The sequence below is a fragment of the Thermobia domestica genome, chromosome 17, assembly GCF_964235325.1.
Source record: "Thermobia domestica chromosome 17, izTheDome1.hap1.1, whole genome shotgun sequence".
Taxonomy (NCBI): Eukaryota; Metazoa; Arthropoda; class Insecta; order Zygentoma; family Lepismatidae; genus Thermobia; species Thermobia domestica.
The window spans coordinates 113,290,697-113,313,068 of NC_137470.1; the positions used below are offsets into that span (position 1 = coordinate 113,290,697).

At 35.5% G+C, this 22,372-nt stretch overlaps 1 protein-coding gene across 2 annotated transcripts in view; it reads left to right on the forward strand.

Moving 5' to 3' along the window:
* Positions 1 to 22,372, forward strand: part of LOC145674300 (solute carrier family 53 member 1-like) — a 149,855-nt gene that overhangs the window by 76,346 nt on the left and 51,137 nt on the right. For both annotated transcript variants that reach the window (XM_081744154.1, XM_081744153.1), the window contains 3 exons: positions 2,329 to 2,576; positions 6,716 to 6,977; positions 13,342 to 13,709. In XM_081744154.1, coding sequence (XP_081600280.1) covers positions 2,329 to 2,576; positions 6,716 to 6,977; positions 13,342 to 13,709 — 878 coding nt within the window. The remainder of the gene's footprint in view (positions 1 to 2,328; positions 2,577 to 6,715; positions 6,978 to 13,341; positions 13,710 to 22,372) is intronic.

A 22,372-nucleotide genomic window follows, 5' to 3' on the forward strand; every position in this document is an offset into this window, starting at 1 on the left:
TAGCCACATCAGCGTTGGAATCATTACCTTCGTTAATTAATGAAAGGTATTATGACTTGCTGTCATAGCATCGAATTAATCTAATGTACAAAAATTATACAAATTGCTGTATCCTTCGTGTTTGCTCAACAATACGTAGTGGAGGGTGTAATGTATAGTTAACTCTGACTAAACAATGACCTACCTTCTCCATCGATGGAATATTGAAAATAATACATTTGGTTTATTCTGAAACTTTTCTGTAGTGGGATGCATCTTAAGAATATAAGAAAAAACTTAAAAAAGATAAAGATAACATTAAAAGATTCGACAAATGTTTCAGGCCTTACGTTAATGCAGCACAACGTGTCAGTTACGACTAAATTCGTTAGAGCATGGGAACAGGTGCAGAGAAACCAGACGTCATAGTTTGAAGCATGATTCCATCAAGCAAGAGCTTTCATTGATATGATTCGTCGCAACACAGTCTTTATCGTTGCATGCCAACAGACTGAGATGTCACATTGTTCGACATTATTGTACTATTCAATTTTTGTTGAAAGAGGTAAATAAACATATAGAAGAGAACTTACAAAGACATATGCCTAATCCATGAAGGTGAAGTTTGAGATGTGGTAGTTTATCTGAAATGAAATTGAAACGAACTGTTTATCTCCTTAGGCTCTAGGATAAAGTAGACGGATGCAATAAATGGTTAGGGAAATTTGGGGTAAATAAAGATGTGGGAAGAAACTAGAAAACTCTGATGAAAAAAAAAAAAAACGCGGGTGCGATGCTGTCCACCACAAAGTCACATTGCCTAAAATCGAATTAGACGCATTTCGCGTTAGTATTCTATTATTGTGAATACTCTATATAATGCTTCCCCTGCCCTCGTTGGTCTTCGCAAGAAGAAATGACTTGTAGGTATCCAACAATGCACCGTATTACCCCACCACCACAATATAACGAGGGATAAAGAATACATATAACACAACAGTATGGAATTTCCACGCATGCAGAAATTGTGACACTAATGTTAGAAACAAATCTTTGTTAACACGCATACGCACCGTCCCTAACGCGCCTGCTCTTTACGAATGCACCTAGTTTACATTAAGCTTTATGGGAACACAGCCACTCTCTTAGCTTGCGTGGAGCTCTGAGAGAATCCTAATCGCAGTCATGGAACTTTGTGGTTTTCGTACCTGCCTAGCTTGCCTGGAGCTTCGCGGAACTTCAACCTCGTTGCTTGCCTAGAGCACTAAGAATTCTTAAACCATCTCCACTTACCTTGCGTGAACCTTTGTAGGTATCTTTTCCTTGGTTGCCTGCGCCTAGGGATACCTATTTTATTAAAACTGCTTTTTATTGGTCTTAGGAGCACATTTATAGTAACTTTGTATTGAATATAACAGGAATTTTATAATAAAAAGGTTGTGGGGGGAAAACAGAATCCTATATGCAAAATTGATCTACCTACAACCTTATCAAGACAATTTTACAATATAAATGTAACCGTGGAATATTGAATTGCGACTAGACTTTTGTCACTGTGCTAAATTTCATCATTGTACGTAATTGGGAACTGAGTTAAATTAACATTGCAATATTTGATCTCTCGGTCGAACCATTGCAAGTTAAAGAAAAGCATGTAAAAACTCTCAAAGCTTTCCGGGAAAGTTGTCTTACTGTTATGTGATCGTAAGTCGTGGCTGTATGAGCATTGTTGATTCTGTCGTCTTCTTTCTTTTCTGGTTTGAATCTTTTAGTTTCAACCCTGTAAACTCTCAAAGAATATAACAGTTTCGAAAATTTGCGTGTAAAAAAATAAGTGAAATCTTGGTTTTACGTCCCACTATTACACCGTGTAGGCTATAAAGGAGAGTGTGATGATAAGAACGAGGAAAATGGGAGAACCCCGAGAAAATTGACGCACATGATATTTGTCTACCATAAAGCCCATTTGGTGCGAGCTGAAATCAAACCACGGATCCCACGCACTACCACTGAGCAACAGCTATCACCAGAGAATTTGAATATTTAAATTGTGAAACAGTGGAAGTTATTTAGGTATGTGCTTCTTATAATTTTTGCTATTTTTATTCGGTGTCCTAATCCCGTGAAGCCCTTAGTGCCTTCAATGCTTCTTTTGTAAAATTACAGTGAAGAGCAATAGTGGAATGCACTATAATTGTTTTCTTAGCGGTGATCCCGTTACACGAGGAATATTTATGTGAAGTATGGTTCCTAATTTTATTGTAGTTCGTAAGCATTAGTTAATATCCTGCAGTATTAGAAATTCCCATTGTGTTGTTCACTTCTTGAAAAAATGATTTTGTGTTTCAGAGAAACTTGCTGAAGCAACGAGGAAGTTCTCAGGCCTCAAGAGTGAGCTATGCACATCGCTGGAAAGTAATCAACCAAAACAAGGGAGGCATCGCGGTGGACCTCTCCTCAAACAAGCCGAACCTGCTCGGAAACGTCAGGAACTGAAATTGGCATTTAGTGAGTTTTACCTGAGTCTCATACTGCTGCAGAATTACCAGAATCTCAATTTTACCGGCTTTCGAAAAATTCTAAAGAAACATGATAAGGTACATTGATTTAATTTCTTCGCTTTTATTTAATTCAAGTTTTGAATAGAAATAATTATATCTTAAATAGCAGTATATATTACATGGTTTAGATTAGTTAAAAGTTTGTGTATACAATATTAGTACAGTATACGTTATATAGAAATGAAAGAAAATTACAGATAGCTGATTTTTGCTGATCGTTCTATCAATCGATTTACTCTCTATTAGCTTTTCTTATATCTTGTACCTATTTCTTACATTGCCGTGGGGACGCAGTGGCTCAGTAGTAGAGCACTTCCTCGAGTCTATGCTGTTTTCTTCCACATTTTCATTCCATCAACTTTTCCATGATTATTGACTTTCATTACTCATTCGTTTCCTTTAGCCTCAAGGGCATAATTATAGGACATTAACGATATCTTTTATTTCATCTGTTTGCATTTTTCCCTAACAATTTAGTATTATTTTGTGGCATTTAGTGACAATAGTCCCTAATAATAATAATAATAATAATAATAATAATAATAATAATAATAATAATAATAATAATAATAATAAAATTAGCCAACTGGATCCAGTTTATACTTGGTATTCCTATTTCTACGAGATCCACTTTATGAATCCACCTTATCGTTTTAGAATAGTTAACAATGAATACGATAATTACTTATTACAAAAAGATTTAGATACAATAAGTAACTGGTGCAAAAGTAATTTGTTAGAAATCAATTCTGAAAAAAACTAACTATATGACATTTACGAACAACACAATATTTTATTAGTACAGTCAGAAAAAAAATATTAAGTACAGGTTGGATGTATAAGAAATGATAGCTCTACCCTATACTTAATATTGTTTCTGACTGTATATATAAAATAAATGGAGTAACAGCAAATAGGAGCAACTAATGAAAGATCTAGGTATTGTGTCACAGGCAACTGAAATTTGGCAGTCATATTAAAAATACGGTACAAGGGCCCAGACAAATTATAGGATTTAAATTAAATATATGACCTGATTTTAAAGATGGTAGTTCATATGTTTATTTAAACAAGACACTAGTTAGATCTAAACTAGAGTTTGTTTCAGTCATATGGAACAGTATCCGTAACACGTTAATAAACAAAATAGAAGCTATATGTTATTGAAAGAGGAAACAGCCGATTTTTTTACACACACCAGATCCTCTGTAGATGTGAATTCTAAAACACATAAAGAGTGAAAAAGTGAGTGACTGAACCGGAACTCGAACCCGGGACCTTCTGCATTCCTTCCGTGCATATGGTGCTCGGTATATATACACACACAGGATTGTCCAAGCACAGCAGTGGTCTGTGGTACAAGCCACATGGTCCGAGTAGAGGGCACCGACTTCGAGAGTGAGTGGCTGTTCTGAGTAGCGGACTGGGTGGCGTACTGGTTACCAGGGGTTTTCAAACTGTGCGGCGCGCCTCCCAAAGATCCTACAAAGGAACATATTTATAATGGAACATACATACTTGAGTCGGCACTCTTCTTCTTTAGTAATACATAGTGGACTAAGCTTTTGCATAACCTCTGTTCCACATACGATCAGGGATGATCCTTTCACCTTTGGCTTAAACGTGTATAATTCTTATTCGATGATCACTAACAATCTTCTACTTTATCTCTGTAGAATTCAGAGGTTGTTTCCGATCTATGGTGACGAAATTTCACACCTTGTATAGTACCACAAAGCGGGAAGGGAAGGAAGCTGCCGGTCGTGTGGGTACCTAGGACCATTGGCTCTGCGTAACAGGTGTGGTAAGTGTATATCGGGACAAATGCCGCCGAAAATAAGTGCTTATTGGGAAGACTACATATCTGCCCTTTCCGACGTGAATTACAGTTATAATGCCATTATCAAACTGTGCAAAGAGCGTGGATTCACTGTGTTCAAAAATGACATATCACAGGCGTTGAAAGGGACACGTAAGGCGAGGCGTAAATGATTCCTTTGTGGCACAAACAGGCTAACCCCCAGCCTGGCACTAGACGCACACGAGCTAAATTTCGGTAAGTCGGGTCTCTGCTCACCAGGGAGAAGCCACCCGCACAGAGGACTATTGCAAACTGGCTACAGACATCACTAAAGACAGTGCACACCATCATTCATCGCGATTTGAGGTTGGTAAAGCGACAGAAGGGGCGTGTTGATAAGCTCTTGCCAAAACACATCCAGAAAAGTCGCACCAATTGTCGAAAGCTGTATAAGCGGTGAAAACTGGAAGTTTGTTGTAACACTGGACGAAGTATATGTTTATCTGGATGACTGACAAGCCACGTGCAATTTTTTATCGATCGACCGATGTGAAGGACTTCCAAAGATGGTTCACTGAATGCAAGGAGAGTTTTGACACAGACTTCATGATCATTGCCGCATACTCTATCAGGGCAAGCTGACCAAACATCGTGGTAGCCAAAAATACGAAGATGAATTCGGAATATTATCATGCCTAACGTTCTGACACCCGTTTATCGCCATCACATTCCACATCTCTACGGTAGGGACAATAATCGTGGGTGGGTGCATAGAAACAAGGCGTCAAGTCACACATCGCGCTCAACCCGCGTCTTCCTCCAACAAATGGCAGCAGAAACTGGAATTCGTGCTATTTCATTCATAGACATTCCAGTGAAGTTTGCTGGTGCGTCATCGATGGACTTTTGCGCCTCGGCCTCCTGAAACGAGTCTTGCACCGCCCCTCGCACCACCGTTGAAGGGCTATGGGAAGCTTGTCAGGGGGAGTGGTTGCGGCTTGACATTACTACACTGAGTGCCAGTTTCCTACAGTGGAAGTATCACTGTCGGGCAATTGCCACGCCGCAGTTAAGTTGCGAGTTACAATACGCTAGGAAACAGCAAAACGCCACACCACTCACAAGTCGCTGTAACATACTTGTTCACGTGTGGGAACTAAGCAGTTCAAATATCCGTCAAATAGCAATGACCTCATTTGATGAGCTGGTTGACTGACAACTAACGTCACCTACACGACAAAGCCAATAGGATGCCTATTGGATTAAAACGTTCACGTGAGTGCTAGCAGAAAGTACTTTAAAAGCCAACCAAGTGCTCTGGCGGGAAGCGTGCCAAGATTATACAAACGTACTCCAAAATGGAAATTTTCAAAAACGATGGAACATATGTCCACTAATTTTTAATAAAGAGTTCATATGCCGAGTTTCACCTCCCTAACTTCAGGGATGCTCTTCCCGCTGATCTAGTGGCTAGCGTGTGCGCCTTTGGTGCACGTAATTCCGGGTTCGATTCCCGATCGGAGAGTACGAAAAATTTAATTTCACGATTGTTCACTTTCATTATAATGATCCGTCTCCTTTAGCCTAAAAGGCATAGCCATAGGACGTGGAACTTAAAGGAAGGAAAAGAAAGAAAAAAGAAAAAGAAAAATTTCAAGGATCTATGTGATAGTTGACAAAAAAAAATTGAACCTCTTTTACCCACTCCCTTTGTATACATATTTAAAGAAAAAAAAACTTTTTATTCATCTCATAGCAAAACTAGTTTCCTGCCCAACTCTCACGTTTCTAGATATATTACTATTGCAAGGGCATTTATGAATGAGTCTTTCAGTTTCCACATGATATATAGTGGATACAAATTATTCGATGATTTCGAAAGCCTATATTTTCATTAATACTGAACAGAAATACATGATCTTAGTGTCGTGGGGAATTTACCTTTAGTATGAAACGTTTGATCTAACCTGTTACACTTACCGTGCAAGGATTTTCAAGTGAGCTGCTCACCGAATCTACGATCAAAACTTATCCATATGTTTCGTTCTTTCAGCAAACCAGGTATGCTTGAAATGCCATTAGATTCTTCTTGTTCCACATCGTTTTATGACACACGGTTGAGGCGTGTTGAACCATTGTTTGCCATATGCTATGTAAAATTGTCTTTAAGCGTAGACTTTTTTTTATATGTATGTATGTGTGTGTGTGTGTCAAGTAACGAGCAACGAAAGTGGACTGCAACGCTGTTCTCGTCTGCTTCACAGCTGTACGCGCAAACTGTAACAAATTTGACCAAACGCATAATTACCTCTGTATGTGATTAGCTAAAATGAAATTCAGCCAGATGAAAACTAATTTTAATTTTCTTCTGTAGTTGTTAAGTGTGGACCACGGAGTAAAATGGCGAGAAGAACATGTGGAAATTGCACACTTCTATGTGAACAAGGACATCGATCGCCTTATAAGAGAAACGGAAATTATGGTGATTCAGGATTTGGAAGGTGGAGATCGTCAGAGAGCGATGAAACGTCTTCGAGTGCCGCCTTTAGGTGAACAACAGAGTCCGTGGATTACTTTTAAAGTGGGACTCTTTTCTGGGTCCTTTATGGTTCTTCTGGTAACGGCAGTGCTTTCAGGTAAGTTCAACCAAGTTCTGATACAATTATTTTGAAATATGTTGATAGTATTTTAATATGTGCTAGTGCAGTGATGGTCAGTTGGCGGCGAGTATGTTACATTCACCCCGCATGTAAAAATGCGACTTTATGACTTGTTCCTCTGTTATAACGCCATGCATAACAGATAATATACTTGAATTGAAACTTTCTTTATAACTGTGAAAATGTTTTCTTTAGCCTTGTATTTACCAACGCGTTCTGCAAGAAGACTTATGGTACAGTTTAAAATCAATTTTTGAAAATAGTTAGCGCTTTGAGAGACTTAAATGTATATCAATACACTTTGAAATGTGTATCCTAAGGTGGGAAAGGACGTTTAGATTTTTCACAAAGAATAACGACTACACCACCTAAAGCTAATTTTTGATAATATGTAGCATTTTTATCGTTTAATTTCGTTTCATATACGTGACCTCAGAGGGAAAAGAGGCTTCAATTGTAACTGTAAGAAACTTTTCATAAACCTATTCTTTCTGTGCTAAAACTGGCCATTTCAACTAACATCAGAGACGAATTCAGAACTGAAATTCAAGTATTTGTGTTATTCTTTATTGGTTGCTCCCGGAGCCATTTTTATTTTCCTTGCTCCCCTGAGGCAAAATTTCGCTGAATGTGGTGGATAAAATTTATGAAAATTTTTTCTGTCATGCGTATTTTCCTCTTTGTTTTATGAGCTCTGACTACGAACATGTGAAAGTAGTTTTATGAAAACTCCGTTTTCTAAAAACTAGCCGTTACCAATGGGTCCACCTTAAATAATGGGTTTGATAATCAAAAGGTAAAAGCAAATATTTTCACAGTTAAAAGTCAAGTCCCGATTGAGGTATACTATGATGGCTAGGGTCATCACTGCTGTAAAACGTATGATGAATGAGCGAGTGAGAAAGATTTAGTGGACACACACTACAAACCTTAATCTATATTCCATAGGGGTGTATCGTATATTCAAGAACTTGCCATAATTGCAAAAGTGCACTCTATCTCGTGACCTAAGAACTTCTGGAATGTCGATTAGAAACATACCTAACTGATAGTGAGGTTCAAAGTTTTATTGAATACTTTGGATGCAACCACGTTGAACGACTCTATAGGAAACCTAATGCCACTATCGCGCGTGGTAAATGCTTGAATTTACATGGTACCTGTGTTGAAAAGTAGGTTACGGTTTGCACTGTGTGACCAATACAAACAAAACATTCTTTACCTTCTGGACGACCCTTTGAGAGGGCTGAAAATGTGCTGTAGTATACCATAAATCCATAAGGAAATGATTTATTAATTGGCATGTTCCGGAAAATAGTGAAAATTTAATCACAACAGAGAAAAGTGCGCTATGACCACTTAAATAGGAAAAACGCTTAATTGGATAGGGGAGAGAAGGAGAAGTAGGGAGAAAAAACTAAAGAATAGAGAAAAACTGAGAAGTGTCCATTTGAATGCCATCGTTGAATGCAGGTCTATGTGGTGGTGTTCTTTAATTTTTCTCCTCCTCCCCGTCCTATCTAATGAAGCGTTTTACCGAAAATACATATAGTGTGCTTTCACTCTTATGTGATAATTCATTTTTTTCCCACTTCGGAATTCCTTCGTATCAAGAAAACATGTAATACTTATATATGTCGTGATGATAGTACCTTTTGTACGCTTTATTATTATTATTATTATTATTATTATTATTATTATTATTATTATTATTATTATTATTATTATTATTATTATTATTCACATTGAATTGCAGATAGTGTACAGCTCGCGGGTAAATTTGTCCGTTTTGTCTGACTGTTTTTACTATTAGCAGCGTGCAGCATTATCGCGACATTACTCACGGAGAAGCAAGATAATTTGTTTGTGGATCAGGCTGGAACACGGGAAGTGAAGAATGAAATTAAAGGTTGATATAGCGTTAATAGTGAAATAGCATTAAAAAAAAAAAAAAAAAACCTCTTCAATAAATACCTCGCGTTTTCTATGCTGTACTAAGATAGTAATCACGTACAAAATGTTTATTTCACAAAACTGTGCTTTACAATCCATCGCCTGTATATTGCTATCTTTTTCCCACAGTAGCAACTGTTACGATCCAAACGTTCTTTCAGGGGAGCAGAGGGGCTCAGTGGTAGATTGCTTACCTCTGGTGTATGGGGTCCCTGGTTCGATTTTCGGAGAAGTAAGTTTGTAGTAGACAACATTGACAGGCGTGTCTTGTGGGCTTTCTCGGTGTACTCCCGTTCCTTCCACATTATTATTCCACCATTTTTGTCATCATTATTGACTTGCCTTAATCATTCGTCTCCCTTAGCCTTAAAGGGCATAATCGTGGGATGTTAAACTGAAAGTTTTCATTTCATTTTCGTTTCAAACGTTCTTTCAGTCGTAATCACAAATGTCTACCAGTTCTTGAGAGAATCGTTTCCCGCTAGACCACTTCACAATTGTTTTTTACGTTTTAACCTTTTCATACCGAGATGAATCTTTACGTACAGAGACAAATGACATTCACTTGGCACCGAAATCCGAACTTTATACGCTAGATTGGCTTTCGCTTTTTGTGTGTAAAAATCGTATGATGGCACACAGCTTCGGAAGGATTTTTAGATTGCTCCCACTATTTCACACAATTGTCACTTGCATAATTTCAACTATAGTACTGCCAGACAGATACGGGAGAAAGCTAAACAATGAAAATCGACGTCAGTGTTGCCACACTACGGATATCAAAAATTCCTTTGAGCTTATACGTGATTTCTTATACGAATATCTTTATCTCCCTAAAGTAACTCAGTGGGCAGACAGGAAACTTCTAGTACTCGTAGATGTAGAAGCTAGTTCTACGCCCTAATAAAGATTTGGATATATTTGTCATTGTTTTGTGAAAGAAATCTTGTCATACTATTTGTCGATGAACCTTAAGGTCCCACCATTGGCATTAATCAATTTGGATGTTTTTTATTTCATTGTCGTACTAACTGCTAGTTACGACAGGCAATGTTTGTAATTGTCTATTAACTGCTAGTTTTGACACACAATAGTTTTAATTAATTGTCTATCAACTGCTAGTTATGATAGACAATGGTTTTAATTAATTGTCTGTTAACAGATAGTTATGACAGACAAGTTAATAATAGCCCATAGTACTAATGAATTGATGTCGGAATATATATGAAGTAAAAATAACACACACAGAAGTATGGAGAAAATTGCAGAGCGTGGATTACTTAATGTGTACGTAACATTACGATAAGATGTGCAGTACCTGGCGTTTGCATGATAGATATAGATATATGCGAAAAGCCGTTGAAGATACCAAATTTATTGAAGAGCCATTGAAGATACAGAATTTATTGAAAAGGAACTGAAGATACAGAATTTCGATGAATTAACAGTTTACATCATGTTAAATAAGTTTTTTAAAGTATCAGTATAAATAGTTTTATGCAAAAGTGCCTATAATGTATGCAACCCTACAAAACTTCTGGTCAGTTGGGTTGCATATCAATTCAGGGATTGGAAACGACTGTGTTTTGGTCCAACTTTGTTCAAAAGGTATTGAAGATTAAGAATTTTGCGCAAGGATTAAGCCGATCAGTTGTTGGAAAATTAGGAATGAGCTCTTAACATGGAATTCATGTCTAAAGCAGATTCAACGAAAACTCTAAAGCTATACTACAGAGCTATAACCAGAACACAATTTATGGTAAGGAGACCGTACGTTCTGCTTTTCACACACAAAACCTTTGTCTCGATAGTTTTGTAATTGGACACACAACTGTCCCGTTTCAATACAATTTCTGTCTTGGAAATCATTTTATGGGCTTTTAAGAAATACTCTATATAAAATGTAAAAGGAAACTTAGTATTGCCAATTTCCAGTAACACACAAAGGACACTGTTCGTTTTAAACTGTCCTCATTTAAAAGTTTCCGTTTACGTAGAACCCTTGTTTTTAGGCATATGTAAGAGTCTTTGGGCGGATTTTATTTGCCATAATCAGCGAATAGAATAGTTGGTGTTGCTAAAACTGAACTTCCCACATCTTTACCTTTGTTCATTATACCTGTAGCTTTAATCACACTTATCATAAAGAAAGTGAGACCAATTTTTAATGATTTCTCACAAACTTGGAAATATTTTCCCTAAATATTGATTCTCCGATGTTAGGTTAACAATAAGTCTTTTTCTAAGACTCGCATTATTCGTCGCTCAACACACTCAATATTTTTCAGATTAACGATCGATATAGGAAAATTGAGAATAATAATATTAGCAACATAGTGGATTATGAACTTCAAATATTAGTGCGCTCATGCGTATACAAGTGATTAGCGCACGTAGTCTTGACTTTCAGGCTGAGAATTTGCTGTTTTGACTGAACGTCGCGACAAAATTTGGGAGATTATCTAAAATAAGAAATAATGGATTCCAGTCTAGGATACCAGAAATAATAGTCTGAAATCGTTGTACTGATCACGCATTAACCAATTAAATGTGTATTATCTGTTATAGCCTTTCGTTAGCCATAATGCCAAAGATTTTATTCTTTAATTTGACCGCTAAGAATTTGGTAGGAATGAAAATGGCCCTGTGTGTTAGTCATTGACGAAAGTAATTGGCATATTTCGCATACAAATTATACAAGGTATTAATGAATTATACCGACAACCTTTAAGAGACATGGACATTTGCTTTCATCAAAATAAGAAAAATGTTCATATGACCCGTTAGAAAAAATGCATAGTTTCAGAGCTATGACCGTCGAAAAGCACGGAAAATATAAATTGTAACAAACGTTATTTCGAAAACGAGGAACGTAGAGTGGCGGCGTTCGATATCGGCGTTAAGTCACTCATACATCGTGCAAAAATACATATTTCAGCAATGTGCAAGCCAAGGATTACCCATAGAGCATAATTCCCAGACATACTGCAACAGAATTTCCAAATATGCCTGGAATTAAGGTGAGTCCGAAATAAGCAAAAAGTAAGCCTTGATAGCAGTGAACACGGAATTCATCGGCAGGAGGTAGAAAGCGTTAGGAATCGCGAGCTTCATGGTTCCTTATGTTCGGAGTAACGCGTGCTGCGATATATTATTTCATGCCTTGAACGGCCCTAGTTCCGAAACTGCACTTGCCCCCAAATTTTCATTTATTATTGTTTTGATGTGAGGAATTGCCTCTTAAAAGTATGATACGCTCTTTTGTTTCATTGCAAACTGGACCAATATGGAAAATACTTTTCGCAAATTACTCATAACATTGGGACATTTCCTTGATCTACGTAACACTAACAGTATGAAGGAGGCTGTTTATGTGATTATTGGGATCCGACACTTTAAAAAAAAAAAAATCCTGATTTACCGTACTTTACAGGTATAGAATTTGAGTTCGGACCGGTTTGTGCCAATTTACCGAAATCGCTGGATTACAGAGAGGTTGCTTAAAAGACATGCAGTAAATCCACGATTATACGCGGAATTGGGTGGGAAGGGCACCTCGGATAGCGAAAATCGCGTATAACTTGAAAAAAGACTAAAATGAGATGGAAACACGAAAAATATATATATATATTTTATCATAAAAACTCTGGATTAAAATTGATTTTTTTCTGTGATTCGTAATTAATCCTTCAGTGGGCGCTCGCGTGAACAATGAATGTAATTTACTAACAGACAAATTACTCTTCCCACTTCCTGTTTTTTATACCTTACAATAATCGGCTATGAAACGTGCACTATTGTTGGAAACATTGCATGTTCATTTTTTACAATGCAATTTATTTTTGTGTCTTAGAACATATATTTTTGTGTTTTATTTGCATGCGAAGTGTCAGTCTGCAGCGACTACTTATGAAAAATAATTGAGCGCAACTGCAACAGGGTTATTTTTTTTTTCGCGGCAGTCGCGGATAATCGGGGCTTTACTGTATTTAAGTATCATAAACTGTATATGTAGTAGTGTACAGTAGTAGGCTTGTACGCTAATCTAGTCTGTGCGATTTTTATTACAAAACAACAAAGAAAGCAAGAATAATAGCCCACCAGGAACGCTGGATTGGCGCAGGTCGAATAAGAGAGTCTACTGTATTTAATTATTTCCTTGACTTTCTATACTTATCTACATCCCTGGCTTCTTTATTTACTTACTTTCCTGACTTTCTGTGTTTATTTAGTTCTCTGATTTTCTGTATTTGTTTATTTACTTCCCTGATTGTATTTGTTTACAATCCTGAAATATTTCTTCCTACAGTGTTTTATACATACCCTAAACGAATGTTCTTCACCAAAAATAATTTTGTTTTAAAATCTGTTTTGTCTTATTTTGCAGTTATATTCCACGGTGAGTTTGATGATTGGAGAGTAGCTGTTCGACTGTACCGAGGCCCTTTTCTTGTGATTGAATTCCTCTTCCTTATTTCGTTCAACGTTTATGGCTGGCGATCATCCGGTGTGAATCATGTGCTTATCTTCGAATTGGATCCAAGAAACCATTTATCAGAGCAACATATAATGGAATTGGCTGCCATATTTGGAGTAATTTGGACATTAAGCTTATTAAGTTTTCTCTACAGCTCTGCGTTGAGCATACCTCCATATGTAAATCCATTAATATTATTTTTGTTAATGGTATGCTTTTTGTGTAATCCTACGAAAACATTTCGACACGAAGCAAGATTTTGGGCGCTACGAGTTTTGGTAAGTCTTATGAGCATGGTTAAATTAGTACATTATTATTAATTAATAACTACTTGTCTATCTGTATCTTGGGTCAGTGTTAAGTAGAGTAGTTTAATATATTTTGATACACCCTGATACAAAGGCATAACGTATTTGTATTACTCTGTCTCCAGCAAAAGCGAATTTTCACCGTATATTTGTTAGTTAGTCAGTAAGCTCTAAAAGAAGAAAACCAATTAAGTTAGTTTTACAGCTGCTTATATAAAATGTACGTTGGATTGGCGGACATGATGGCTCAGTGGTAGACCACTCACCTCTGATGCGGTTCAATTTCACGCCGTGAGAGTTTGTAGAGGACCGCTTTTAGTCCGTAGGTTCTCCCACATTCTCATTCCACTAATTCTTTCACCACCAGGTTTGGATGTGGTTGATGCACAAGGTACTGTACTATTACAATGATCGGCTGTACCCAGGCTGTACCTCATTTCTGTAATTGAACTTTTTGTTGCTGCTCTTGCAGCTCTGTTGTACTAGCTGTCTATGTCTGTTACAATTTTGTATGATAATCAAGCTGTTGTCTATTGCATGCAGAGAAAAATCTGCCCAGTACTTTACCTAATACCAATAGCCCATGTTCTACAATATGAACAAATATGTCATATATATACAAAGTGATAAAGCGGATGGGGCCTCACTAGTGTTCGGCTCGATCTCCCAACTACTCTCGGCCAATCGGAAGGTGACACCTGGCAGTCAGGGTAACAAAACCTGGGAGCCAGATGGAGAACAGCCAGTTTTGAGTTGACTGAGGTTAGGAGAGGACCGGTGCTGCGCGTGAGGATCTCGATTGATTCAGTTTCGTTAATCGTCCGTCCCTTTAGCCTAAAGGCATAAACGTGGGACGTAGAGCTACAGAATTTTGCTTCAATTAGAAAGTACCTTCTCTCTACCCTAAAGTGTGGTCCTCGAGATCTGTCCTTGTAACCATTTTAGATTGAGTATTAGTGCATAAAGACACAAAAATAAAATACATGTTAACTGCATGTAACACGCTATTACGGTCTCTAGGTTCGGATGCTATCAAGTTATTGAAAGGAGGTTTGGTCGTATACCCACCGTCGCTGACGAGCCACTCGTACAGCAAAAGTAGGGTTAGAACTTTTTTCGTCAACAGTCTCATGTAAATTATATTTGTGTTTCTGAACGTCTCTTATAGCCTCAGGAAGGAAATTTATCAGAAGCATAAGACGTAAAGTTGAGCACCAGAAGATTGTACAGAGGAACTAATGTACCCTTGCACTGTGCTACGTTAACTGCATTATCACTATGGCAAGAATAAATTATTAAAACATGCATGCAATATATGACATTACTTATCCTGTTGAAGAAAATATCATCATAATATACGCACGATTATGCTACTTGTATCATATCACTAGACACAAAATTAGCACACGTTACATATTTTTTTAACACACATATTTTAGGCTTTGAGAAATCACAGTCACATACGTTTTACATACTATTGATATATCTTTGATTAGTAAAACATTGGTCTAAGAATAATATATATAGACGAACGCGACCGTTGCCGATACCAATTTAATACACGAGCATTAACGATTCCGATAGTTAAATCCTCGGGAGACACAAACATTCTTCAAAGTAAAAATATATTAGTCTCCGACTACCATTTGGGAGATTACTTCTTTTAGTAGGATCCTTAGATGTTCTTCTCTTTTTCCCATAGTTTTGATGCCACTGAAAGAAAAGGTATTACATTTTGAAAATTCAACTTTTCATTTTTAAAGCACACTGCTTACTTAGTATATTTGTATGAAACAATAAAAGACTTATCGAGTGACAATTTTATAAAAGAGGAGGTGAACGTTTTAAGTGATGAAATCTGATTGCCCGCGCTCTCCGAGCGTCAGGCTTACCTTACACAGTGGAAGCGCAAGTATACATTGATAGGAGGAAAGATAGTTTCCCCAAAACACTTAATTTTTATGAGATTGTTTCACTAATAAGAATTGATTAACTAATAATTGTCTTATTGGGAACACATTAACCACATTTAAACACATAATAATGTAAATAATAAATGATTAATTTTAAAAAATGCACATTATGACGTATAGTCCAACTCTGCCTTTTAGCTTAGGAATTCAGCTTTGGGTAGGAGGGAGAAGAAAGTTAAGCTGAGTCGAATTTTTTTATCCATATCAGGCAATGCGAAGAGAGAAATGGGTGAGCAACCACACACACACATAGAGAGACTTATGAGTGAAAAAGTTCACAGCATTTCGATTCTAAGAATTTTTGTCTTTGTGCGCACTAATTCCAAGAAATCCTCTTCCGTACACCAGGGTTGATTAAGAGATATATATAGCGATAACGTTATATCTGGCGCTGATCGGGAATGTCCAGTAGAAGTGTTCAATAAGTGAGCAAGAACCCTTATAATTTTTTTTTTTTTTTTTTTGAAATCCATAATTTCCATGATAACACACAGAACTATTGGGTTGCACATCCTAGTGGTCCACAAAGGGTTAAAGTTAGTTTGCACTTAAGTATAACAATCCGTGTATTCACTCGGAAGCACGAAATCACGAAAATTCGAACGATTACAAACGCGTGGGTCATTTACGGAAACGCGAGGGTCACTTCATTAGTGTCTTTGAGTTCGTTTTTTATTATTCACATTCTCCTTTTTATTTTTATTGCCTCATAATGTGTATATGCAAACACAATTCTTAATATTCAAATACAAACTAATTGTTATGTTTGGTACAACATATTATTCAACACACACAAAAAATTTAATGTAAATATTACATTCAAAGTTATGGTTCAAAACTTAATATAAATTAAATAGGTACATAAGTATATTCAATGTAAATTTTATATTCAATGCCATTTTACAACTAACAATACAGAATAAAATATGATATATACCAAGTATATTGAGATAATTCTAAATATAATGGTAATTAACACATCATCATGTTGTAAAATAATATTTACTTATCTAAAGTGAAATATGTGACAGTACCAATATATATATATATATATATATATATATATATATATATATATATATATATATTATATTTATTTGTTTATTCAGTAATATCGAATCCATCAATAAATGATTCAAAATTACTATCATTTTACCTTTTATGAAAGTAGGCGTATTTCTTGCAATTCAATACACAAAGAAATATTTTTTGCACTTGACACAAACAAAATATTTAAAATATTGACACTATTCATAAGAATTCAGAGTTATATATTCCTTCATATTTTAACATGATATATTTAATGAAAATATTCAGTGTAATTCAATACAACTAAAAGATAACGCATAATAAAAATGCATTTATTCTAACATTCATGAAAAATACAAATTACAACATATATTTAAACATAATGTTATAGGAAATAATATTTCATTTACCTAAAATGAAATATGACTAGGCTTACGCGGGTTCGTCACACCCGAAGCATATATAAGCTTCCTGCGTGACACGTGGAAGACCCTACCCCAACAATCTATTAATATTTCCCATCGCCGAAGCAAAGTGGAAAGGACAAAAAATCAGATTAATTAATAAAAGTAAATAGAGGGGACAAATACGAAATTTGCATCTCTGACGCGTTACAAAATATGATTAAACCCAAAACTAGGGGGGAACTTTGCTTCCAAGCTTAGTACTCATCTTATCGTGTTTTTCGTATTAAACGAAAAAATTAACACAAAACAAATGTAGTAACAATGCTTGCAATAAGCACATGTATTTTGTCTTCAGTCGAGTTACATCAAAGATTTCTTAGCACTTTTTTATTACCTCGTTTGTGACCCAGTGGTTCGCCACGTAGGCGTGTTTGGATGGAAAACAAGGCTGAGGTAGCCCACCACACAAGTAGCGGTTAATCACCCTAAGTTGATCACTGTGATCTTACCAGAGTGCTAATTAAACAAAACGAGAGAATTTATAATATTCACTAATGCGAATTCTAAATTATTGACATCGCACCATAGAGATTCGTAAGATATTTTAAGTACAAGTCTAATTCTAAAATTTCGTCGAGAATTTTGTAAATTCTGTTTTGGTTAATTATAGAATCACATTGGTTTGAAAGATTTACAATTTCAGCATTAATAGCATCGTAGGTAACCTCCTCAATACAACTATTTAACTCTGAGCTTTTGATTTGTTCTTTTAAAATTTCATCACTTTTATTTCCACAATGGCTAGTAGCCAAATTGAGCCAAATATTTTTAGTTTCCTTAGTAGGCTTCCAAACTTTTAACCTGTCTACAAAATGTAATCCTAAACATTTACCTGTGAGTTGATCCGTTAGTTCAAATACCTTTTCAGAGCCCTTTTTAGAACACAACAGGGGACCTTTATACAAATGAAGAAATTTTGAAATTCTTTTATCTGTTGCTGAACTCAAATTTGTTTGTTTTAAAAAGAATAGGTCGTTTTCTTTTACCTTATACTTAGTTTCTTGTTTCAAGTTATGTTTAATATTTCGTTTACGAATAATCTAATTTCTTTTCAAGTCTGCCATAACTAATTTATTATCCCACAATAATGTTCATCTTCACCTTTTTCATTTACAACAATACCAAAACTTATGAATTCAGATGGTTTTATGTTTAAATGCAGACTAGCAGGACTTAGCCCTAAACTACTAGAAATTGAATAATTTAGTAAAATTACAATTTGAAGAATAATTTTTTCCCAAGCTGTGTGGTCTTCACTACAAAACAATTGAATAAACGATTAGTTTCACGATGGATCCTTTCAACTGGATTAGAAGAAGCGTGGTAAAGTGTCACATAATATATTTTAATTCCATATTCTGACATTTTTTCTTTGAATTTTCGAGAAATGAAACAACTACAATTATCAACCAAAATAGCACTAGGAATACCTAAATGCAAAAAATACAATGATTCTAAACAACGTAAGACACATTTAGTGGTAGCATTTCGCATTGGATACAATATGTAATACCTTGTAAAACATCCATAATTGACAATGCATATTTATAACCTGATGAAGAAGAAACATATGGTCCTAAAATATCAATTGGAACAAGTGCACGCGGACTGTTAACAGTAATACTTTCCATTGGTCTTGCCGGAGGTGAAGTTTCTACTTTCGTTTCCTTACATACAATGCAATCGTTAATGAAATTACTAATATCTTTTCTCATTGTTTTCCAATAACAAATTTCATTCACAAAACCGAAAGTTTTTTCAATTCCAAAATGTCCTCATTTACAATACATATGTTCTACAACAATAGGAACTAATGAAGGTGGAATACAAATTCTCCAGGAATCTGGAAAATTCTTGTTTAAAATATAACTATTTTCTAATTTGTAGTATTTTTCTAAATTTCGGTTTCTCACCTTACAATATGGGTTATTAGGATTTTGAAGAAATTCAAAAATTGAATTATATTCTGAATGTTCACGTTGTTTTTCAATGAATTCCGGTATGGTCATACTTCCGAAAAACGAAGGGAACACTTGTAGGTTATTCATCGTATGAATTTCATTTTTGGGGGCCAAAACAATACGTGGCAAACCATCACTGGCTTTATTATCAACTCCTCGGATATGTATGATTTCCAAGTCAAAACTTTGCAATTCCAGGCTCCAACGAACCAAACGAGAATTCCAATTCCGGATTTTGTGCAAATACACAAAGAGTTATGATGTGTATACACTTTAACATGTTTACCATACAATAAATGTCCCCATTTACAAATAGAAATCACTATAGCTAAAGCCTCCTGTTCCGTTGTAGTGTAGGAGCGTTGGACTTTATTTAAAATTTTACTATGAATTTTATAATGTTACGTTTACCATCAATTTCATGAAAAAGTATACAAGTTACCTCAACTTTTGAACTGTCTGTGATTAACGAAAAATCAGAATCAAGCTTCGGATAGGCGAGAAGGACATCTTGGACTAAACTGTCTTTAAGAGACTGAAAGCTACTTTCACATTCAGGAGTCCAAATCCATTTTTTCCCTTTCTTCATAAGCTCAAACAAAGGAGATGCTAATTCAGCGAACTTATGCACAAATTTGGAACACCATTCAAAAAGACCTAATACTTTCTGTAATTGTTTCATATTCGTAGGACGAGGTAACTGACGAATGACTTCTACATAAGAAGGATCCTTACGAATATCTTCAGGTGTTACAACAGAACCCAAAAAATTAAATGTAGTTTTAGAAAATGAAGATTTTGAAAGGTTGACAGTCATATTAGCGTCATGTAATTTAGTAAACAGCTGGTCTAGTAAATGCAATTGTTCTTCAAAAGAAAACGTTGGAATACTAAGGTCATCAATATACGGTACAAGTTTATCGTATAAAGCATAACATAACACCTTTTGTAGCGCATCAATTAAAGCAACAGAACCATTGATGTATCCAAATGGGATTACTGTAAATCTATACATATGTCCATTCCACGAGAAGGCAATAAAATCACGAGATTTTTCAGAGACAACAACTTGTGAATACGACGACACAAGATCAATTGAGCTTAAGTATTTAGCACCTTGGAACTTTAGTAATAAATCATCAGTTTTATTTACTTTTAATTGTTTCAATTCAACTCAGTCAAGTCAACTACTACTCTAGGTTTATTTGTATTTTTCTTAGGAACACAAAAAATGGGATGGCTATGTACAGAAACAGAATTTTCAATAACACCTAATTTTAACCATTCTTCAATTTGTTTATCAATACTTTCTTTAAAATGATAAGGAAGTGTATATTATCGTTTGACAAGGGGATCAGTGGTATCAACATCCATTGAATATTCATATTGTGTCATCTACCTCGGTAATCAGTAAAAACATTTTGATGTTTCACCATCAAATCAAATAATTGTTGTATCTGCTCACAATTCAGGTAATCACATTCATGTACCTCTTCTCTAATTTCATTTATGGTTGCTACAGCATATACATTTTCGAAAATATTATTTTTTTCTGAAACATTATCCCCATTAATTTCAAGTTTTTCCTGCTTATTACAATGTGCATTTATAATTTCGTAATCAATTGCAGATATTTGTAAACCATAATATTCAAATAAAAAGGATTCCTCTACAGCTTGATTAATATTCAAATCCTTTACCCTAAAATCTTTAGAATCTGTTCTAAATTGAGAGTGCTTGGTCTCGTTCATTTAAGGCACGGATCCAATCTTGCTCTAATTTATTTCTCTCAGAAACTAGATTATTAATTACGGGACACACTGAAGATGAGTGATTGTAATCAGATTCGAACTCAGAACTTTCATCTTAAAGATTACCATTTTCTACTGAAAAACCAAAATTAGTATTAACAGGTTTATTTATTCGGTCACAATGTCAAAATCTTTTTAGGTCGATACCCCCCTGATTTCCCTACTACATAATTTTTCAGCGAGCATTGGAAAAACATCAAATTCATTTAGTTCAGCAATCAGCATTTAGTTCAGATACAACCAAAACTCTTGTGTCGAACATCAAATGTTGTATTTCCACACAAACATTTATTTCGCCCTTCACCTGCTTTTTTCGTTTACCTGAATAATCTACCAAGAAAATATGTGGTGCAGGTTTTAATTGCGGATAAAAAATTACGGAAGAATTACGTTTCCACGACTCAAAACTAAGAAGACACCGAAGCGCCTGTATCGTAAAACGCTTTAATTGTGTGTTCATTGTATTACAATAAATTTCTGCAGTTCGAGTACTGTTACTGTTTTTCACGTCCTCAGATATTTCAGTCTCATTTTCGGAAATTTCTACGTCCCAGTTGACGACATTGTTGATATTTTTACTTAACACTACGTATTCTACAGGAAAAGTTGGGGTGAGTGCGTTTTCATCACTAAAATTTTGAACATTACCGACACTTTCATTAGCTCTACCAGAAGCACTCTCTCGGGAGAGCGTTTTTAGTTTAACGGTATTTGTCTACTGTGATTACCTGGTGGTGAAGGAGGAGGAAAGGTACAAGGTTGATTAAAATTTGGAGCAAAGGTTGGTTGGTTACCAAAATGAGGAATTGGAAACTGTTGAGGCTTATCCCCGCCATCACCTACGCGCCCTTCGTTAGTATAGTTTATATCTTCCTGAGTTCTATACGAATTGTGAGTACCTTCATTTTCAGAATATTGCTGAGAAAATGTGTTTCTGGATTTACCCTTATGCTTCGAATTTTGATTTTTACATTTACCTTGAAAGTGCTTTTTATTTTTATTTTTAATTTGGTCCTGCTTTTGATTTGTTTGTTTTTCATTGGGTTGATTCTCACACTCATTAACCTGATTTACACGTATTGGTTTCTTGTGAAATGCATTATTTGTTTTAGAATTTTCATTATTCTTTGACAACGTTTCAGGATTTTGAAAATCATTTAACATAGTTTGTAAATCAAGAGACGGCAACAAAACTATTTTTGGAAATAATTAGGCAACAACAGTATAATTGTGTTCAATATGAATGCCTCCCTGACGTTTTCATTCAATTCCCTAATTCTGTGATAACGATCATCTACAAATTTGTAAACTGTACCATTAACTTTGGGATCATACCTTTTTGATTGCAACACAGACATTTTCCCTGCTACGACTTGAGGAGATTCGAACTGT